The sequence below is a fragment of the Haplochromis burtoni genome, unplaced genomic scaffold (assembly GCF_018398535.1).
Source record: "Haplochromis burtoni strain Fernald_Lab_line unplaced genomic scaffold, NCSU_Asbu1 Contig_766, whole genome shotgun sequence".
NCBI lineage: Eukaryota > Metazoa > Chordata > Actinopteri > Cichliformes > Cichlidae > Haplochromis > Haplochromis burtoni.
Genome location: NW_024583127.1, coordinates 137,062 through 144,516, shown reverse-complemented (window position 1 = coordinate 144,516; position 7,455 = coordinate 137,062). Strand labels below are relative to the sequence as shown.

Below are 7,455 nucleotides of genomic sequence, written 5' to 3'. Positions count from 1 at the left end.
TTTAGAGCCGGCTCTTTGAAGTGAACGACACGAGCCGGCTCCTTATTGCGAGCCGTGGGTTCTTTTTTCTTTCTCTCACCCTCTCTCTCGACTTTTTTCCCGCTTCACTCCACATGCGAGCCTTGTGCTTTTGCTGGCGAGGGGGGAGGGGCGGTAGTTACACTCGCAGTAGCACAGGAACAGAGCGGGAGAGAGAGAGAAAGAGCCAGGGACAACAACGTCACATTAGAAAGGTATAGTAATCATCCACAACTATTTTCAGTTGCAGATGATAAAGGATTCAGAAAGTTTATTCATGCAGGTCCATATGACAGAGAATGTGCATCTTCTTTTTGTTTTCATATTTTAATTTATATTTAATTGTGTTGTGGTTTGCAGTGTTTTGTGTTGTTTCACTTTAAATTTGTTTAAAAGGAAAAAGCTGAAAATTTAAATAGTTAAAAGTTGAAATGTGAATAGTTGGTTTTTGTATTATATGATTTATTTATTACATTTTATGTGGAGTGAATAAATAAAAGTATATTTACGGTGGCCCCTAGAGACAAAGCACTACAAACTCAAAACACGTACAAAACACAACAGAAGTGCTCCAGGATGCTGGGCGCAGTGTTGAGCTTTTGTTACCTAGTGGCTACACAAGCCAGCAAGTACCAACGACCGGATTTGGTGTGTGGTAGTAACAGGTAAATGAACTTTTTTTTTTTAATTATTTGAATATATATGAGTGCTTGTGTATAAATACACAAACAATACACACATGCTTTCAATTGTGTAATTTAAGTGATCTAGTAGCTCTGTTTTGGAAGTTCAGTTAACTGCCGTTCGAGCCGAAAGTGCCGGCTCTCTAAAAACAGCCGGAAATCCCATCACTAATTGTTTGAAACAACCAAAAAAACATTAAAACATTATTTATTTACTTATTTTTTAGCTCCAGTGCCGAACAAACATGTGAAAACATCTGTGTTGACAAACAGTAAAGAAGCAAACCAGCCTGGAAATCTTAGATATTTTCTTTATAAGCAAAAGCAGTAAATTCATTTCCAAGCCTTTTAGAGTTTAAGATTTTTATTATCAAATGTACAGATTACTGCCGAGAGATAAAAAGCTCACCTGGATATCGTGTAAATGTTAAAAACTGTTTCCAGAGACAGATATTTAACTATGCTTTGTTCTGTATGAATCTGACCACACACTGGTTCACTATGTTCATGCTAAAGCTGAATGCTAGCAACATAAACACTGGCACTATGTGTTTGTGCTGAGTTCAGCCTCATGTTGATATCTGAGCACAGAAGAAGTCCTGTGGTTCATGAGGACGGGGATCCATGATACTGGTTTCACTAATCGGACTCTCAAATGCTGTATGTTGCCTTACATCACTGGTGTTGATGTAGTGATGTCCAGCTGCTCCCTGCTGCTCTCGCTCTCCTCATTTGCTTGTTGGATGTTGGTCCTCCTGGACGCCTTTCTCACCTGAGCTCGAAAAGTCTTACAGAGGTAAAAGTAAACAACAGGGTCCAGACAGACGTTGAAAACTGACACCATGGCGGCTGCCTCCTGCAGGTAGTACAAAACTCGACCCACAGAGCAGCTGGTCCGCAGAAAGGGGTAGGGAAGTCGAACCAGGTGATAGGGGACAAAGCAAATCAGAAGATGCTGACCAGCACCAACATGTTCCTGCGAGACTTCACCAGCTTCTCAGAACCAGAGGAGGCCAGCTGCCTCTGCTGTGCCTGCAACACCCTGCGGGAGATGCTGTAGTAGAAGAAGACCAGGGATATGAAGACTCAAGAGGACAATGATTGCAGAGAAGGTGTGGAGGATTTTGTACAGCAGGCTGACTGATGAACTAAAGGAATCAACACAGTAATTAGAGGTCAAAGGTTCCTTGGAGCTGATAAAAAAGCTGATAAAAGTGATTGTTGGAGCCAGGAGAATAACCCAGGTGATGACAGAGATGATTCTCGCAGTTCGTACTGTTCGTACAGTTCCTGAAGGATGTACGATTTTCCGATACCTGCAGACAGAAAAGGAAGGAGGCAGAATACAACTTCACTAATCACAACAGTGCCAAAACTGCAAAAGTAAATACTGAGCCAGAAAAAGGTACATTCATACTTTTGTCAGGAGCACAGGGTGTGTACTTAACCACTTAATCTAGTTTTTACGTTAAAGGTTTCTTTTTCTTTCTTTTTTTCTTTTTTTTCTTTTTTATGTTTCTCTACTGTCTCTTCTCTTCTTTCTTTTTCTCTTTGCCCTCATCTTCACCAAAGGAAAAGCAGGAGTCAGTTTAAAGCCCTGGTAGCTTTCAACCTCTGGACCTCCACAGCGATTAAATAGGAAGCCATTACTTCAAACAAATTATAAGCTTCATAAGCCAAGAAAAGGTTAAACTAGAGGCCCCTCTAATTTAACGTTAAAGGTTTCTTACCTATTGGCAGCGAGGTACGCCATAAATATGATGCTGGCGTACATGTTGAGGAAAAAAGCAGAAGCTCCAACTGTGCAGTGAGAGCAGCTGAACGATGGAGAGCTGCTGATGGCATAGTGGGCGATGCGCAGTGGCAGAGAGAGGCAGAGCAGGAAGTCAGCAGCTGTCAGGTTCTTCAGGTAGACCATCAAGCTGCTGGATGCCTGCTGCCGAGCCCGACAACAGTAAAACTTCATGATGAAGCCATTGAGGGGTAAACCCACCTGTAGAGACACAGAGAGGACGAGAGAACAGGACGTTTGTAGATGCACAGAGAACCTTAAACCAGTTCCTTAAAAAACCCACAATCTGATTATTTGAAACTTACCAGAAACACCAGACTGTAGACCAGCATAAAGAAAGGGTTGGCTGATGTGTCGACATTACCACAGTTCTCGTCCGAAGCCGATGTCTCGTTTTTTGAGTAAATCATGTTTCTGGACATGAAATAAAAAACACTTAATAAAACACTCTTTTAAACTGTATATAAATGCTAGGTTTCTCTTTGAAACAATATTTATTCATAGCATTTTAGTTATCTGTTAAATCAGTGTCAGACAAACTTTAAATATTATGCTACATCTCTCTTTGAGACAGTGGTTTTGAAATATGACCTCTTCTGGTGAAGGTTTAGACAGTTAAATAAATTTAGTTTCTATGTGATGCACCCATATGTTCTTGTAGTGTTGAAAGTAAAATTGAGACACTTAAATGCAAATACAGAAATCACTGACACCATCTTTTGTGTACAGTCTGTAGTTGTGGAAGGAAGCATTGATTAGTAAAGATGAGTCAACCCTCTCATGAATCTTATAAGAATCCATTAAGCACAAGCTGAAGCAGTGAGCTGTAGGAAGAACCTGGACTCATCGCTGAACATAACGTTCCTCTATATGTTCACGTTCCAGTGCACATGGTACTGACACCAGGCCTGACGGTGAAGGGCAGTTCCTGGACTCCAATGAGCTTGGATATCAAGTTAAAGGAATTTACTCAAATTGCCTGCAAGTTTATATATTTAAATGTTTTGTTTTTGCTGTTTTAATTCCTTTAAAGAATGAAGTGTGCAATATAAGTAAAATTGACTTTGACATTGAAATTATCACGATGACTGTGTGGCAGGCAGAGCTAGGCCCCAATAGCAGGACTTGGAAACAAAGGGAGTGAACTAAAAGAGGCAGCTTTAATTACTCTAATACTGAACGCTAAAGCACAAACATACAAAGCTAAACAAAATAGAAACTAGAAACACTTAACTTAACCCTTGTGTGGTGTTCGTATTTTTGTTACTCAGCCAGTGTTCATGGGTCTGGTGGACCCGCTAGAGTTTTGGCTTTCCAAATTAACACTATCAAACAATTTTATGTTAAATTACTCAACAGATGTTTACTTCATCCCAATTACAAGACATATGAACAGCAAACATGGTTAATTTTTTCCCTTTACCTTTGTTAGATCACATTTATGAATTAATGTGCTTCTCGTTTTTTTTTTTTTTTTTATAAAATGTTATAAAAAATAAATCAGTTATAATCAAGTGGAGTGAGTGGAAAGACACAACACATTTACACGTGAAGCAATATGTTTCACAACTAAATGGGATCAGCTGCTCATCAATGGTGACATTAGGCCCAGGGTTGTAAAACAGGGGGAGGTGGTGCACACACTTATCCCACACTGTCCTGATGGCAGCTAGCTTGTCTCTCTGCCGTCGAGCTGGTCTGTTGTCTCGGTTATCAAAACGGATAATCCTGGAAATTTTGTGGAAGTTTTCCAGAGAACATTGATGCACGGAAAGGTTCTTGCCGGTTTCTGCATCCCACAGGGATTCTGTGGATTCCCCTTTGGACCTGAAAACTCCTGCAAGGATAAAAACCCCAAAGTAGGCCTTTGGGGTTCTTAGATGAATTTCAGAATCAGAATCAGAATCAGAAAGGGGTTTATTGCCAAATGTTGAGCAGGTTTACAACATTAGGAAATTGCTGCGGTGCTTCAGTGCAAACATACTGTCATAAATTGCGATTAAATGGACATGAAAAAATAAAAGTAGGAATAAGAATTAAAAGTGCTACGTAGAAAGATATGTGCATGAGATATACATGAGATATATACATGAGAATAAGAATTAAAAGAGGTGGAAGGTCCATCTCCTTCCACCTCTCTCCAAAAACACACCTTCCTTCTAGATTACTGCAATCCAGAATAATTTTCTGGATGGAATCTGGGATGAAAAGCTCAAATGAAGACTTGATGTCCTGCACATGAGTAACTGTCAGCCGTGTTGGCCCTGGCTTATCACAGTAACAGCTCTGCAGGGTGGCTCATTTCTTGGGCAAGAAGACCATTCAATTTCACCAGTTATTGACATCCATATTTCTTCACTTGCTGTCTGGTGGGCTTGTTCTGGTCCTGGAGCTGGCTGCAGATGGGGTACTCGTCTTCGTTTTGTTACTAAATGGTGCTCAACCTCATCCTCTTCTTCAAAGTCACTGTCAGACTCTGAATTTTCAGAAATGTGAAATATTCTGAAACCTCTTTGTCAACATCATCATCCGAAGCCCCTCTCTCTTCCAAAATCAATTGGATGGCCCTCGCAGCAGATAATCTTTTGCCATCTTGATCAGTTGTGATAAAGAACCACACTGGCAAAGTCTTATTTATAGTATTATGCCCCTAATTTGCAGGTGGGACAGGGTATGAGAAAATAAAATTTGGATCCCTCAAGAAAGAGGGTAAAATGTGTGGGAATGTAAGAGCAGACGGTGTTGATAGTTGAATTTTCAACAATGTTGCAACTTTGTGCGGGAGCAGGAGGGGAAGAAAACACTATCAGCAGCACCAGAAAGGAGGAAGACAGAGTGTGGGAACACAGGACCTGCACTTTCAACACTTTTATTAGACCTGGGTCCAGTGGACCCGAACACCTTGTATGTAATGTAAATGCGTGGGGGGAGGTACAGTATGAGGTCATTGAAAATTAGTTCGGATTTATGTTCTTCACAGAAAATAAGCCAAAGCCAATGAATTTCAGGTTGAAAAAATAATTAATTGTTTAATTTTTCTTTTGAGAAAAACTGAAAACGGGTCTCACAGACCCGAACACCATACAAGGGTTAATACAAGCAGGATAATGAGAGGGTACACACTGGGACCAGAGAGAAACTAATTACTTGGAACAGATGAACTTTGAGGTTGCATGCTCAGTTAACTAAAAGTATTTTTTATCATGATGCTGGATTGACATCTCTTGAACGCTGAACTCAGCTGTGTTATTAATCATTGATTGTTTTTGCTCCGCATGTCAGGAACTATTAAAAATGATAATTGTCATTTTTTAAAATCAGCAGAAGCACAAAAGATGTGAGTCTGAGAATCCAGCTGAACCTGTATTTAACGTATCCCTCTGCAGTTTTTTGTGATGATGAAAAGTTACTTCTGTTATGTCTTCCAGGTTAAATTGTAAACCATAAAAGACACAGCGCAGCTCTAACCTCAACCCTGTTGTCTTTCCTGTTTATGACCACTGAAACTGCTGCACAGAAAACTCAGACACGTAACTTCCTGATTAGTTGTTAAAAGTTAGTTAGAATTTAAATTTTTGTAGGTCATAAAGCCTTGGTGGTTTAATGGCATCACTGTAAATCAGAAAACACACAATGATCGATCGTCTCTTGTAACCTGACTTGCTGATAACTTGTGTTAAACAGGTTTTATATTGTGCTGAAAAAGTATTTGACCCCTTCCTGATTTTTTTCTTAATATAATGATGTGTTAGTCACAGTATGTTCTAAACAACATTATCATGTTTGAGCGTAAGGTTGTTTGTCCATGCACCTGGCACCAGGACACCACGAGACGATTCAACCATGTTTCTGAAATTGCTACCACTGCAAACTCATTTTGGAATTCATCAAGATACGCTTTGATTTTAGAAAAATTACTGTAAAGACTCCGACTGTTAAAGTGGATTAATGAAAAACCTTTTATCTTGGGATCCAACTCTTCCCATTTATAATATTCACATGTCATATCAACATTCAGTTAGAGGTGGATATCTGGATCAATACTATTGTCCAACTCATAAAATATATAATCATGAGATCCAAAATATTAAATTTTGTGCCTTCTTTTTTTTAGTTATTTTTCTCACACTTATCAGATATTGTTCATATCACAGTCAGCAACACAATTCTTTTCTACACTGAACTCTGTTTCTTTTGTTTAAATCTCTCAAGATCTGCAATGTCTCTGACAACAATTACTTTAGCTTGTTCTGGTGTCCCATTAAGTCTTATGAATACCTTACATTCCTGGTCCAGGTATCTTGGATGTGCTTCTTCAATAGTCTTGCCTGTCGTGCAATTTCAGCATTTCTCTTGGTGAGATACTCATTCACATATACACCGGTTCCCTTTAACTTCTTTCCCATCTTTAACAGTTCAACTTTATATTTCCTGCTCACAAATCGTAGTATGATAGTTGGCATCTTCGTATGTTTTTGTGGAATAGTATGACATGCAGCTATGTTTTTGCTATCCAAAAGATTAATAATAATTATTTAATAATAATTATTAAAAATATTCCTTCACGTCATTATGCAGGCTGCAAATAGAGGTGACATGGCCCGTGAGATTGAGACACAGGCATTTGAACCTCTTAATTGAGTGTTTTGTTTGGGTTTCCACCAGCATGGAATTACCAAAAATAGAGAGGGCATAGTCTAACATATGAAACAGGGAAGTACCGCTGTGTAATCCATGTATTTCAACAAAATAACTGTATTCTGAATACCACCTTTTTAAACGGTAACTGTAACGGAAAACAGTTACTCATATTTTGTATTTTAAATACGTAACGACGTTACATGTATTCCATCACTCCCCAACACTGCCTGTTATCCTGTCTTCCTTCTCTCACCCCAACCAAACACAGCAGATGGCCCCGCCCCTCCCTGAGCCTGGTTCTGCTGGAGGTTTCTTCCTGTT

General features: G+C 39.4%; 1 protein-coding gene across 1 annotated transcript; it reads right to left on the bottom strand.

Annotated features, from left to right (window-relative positions):
* Positions 1-1,455: 1,455 nt before the first annotated feature.
* Positions 1,456-3,739, bottom strand: LOC121812728 (P2Y purinoceptor 14-like). The gene is made up of 3 exons (XM_042215574.1): positions 2,799-3,739; positions 2,432-2,694; positions 1,456-2,017 (listed from the first exon to the last, which is right to left on the bottom strand). Exons 1-3 carry the CDS (start codon positions 2,913-2,915, stop codon positions 1,699-1,701), a joined length of 699 nt encoding a protein of 232 aa, XP_042071508.1. The 5' UTR covers positions 2,916-3,739; the 3' UTR covers positions 1,456-1,698.
* Positions 3,740-7,455: the final 3,716 nt, after the last annotated feature.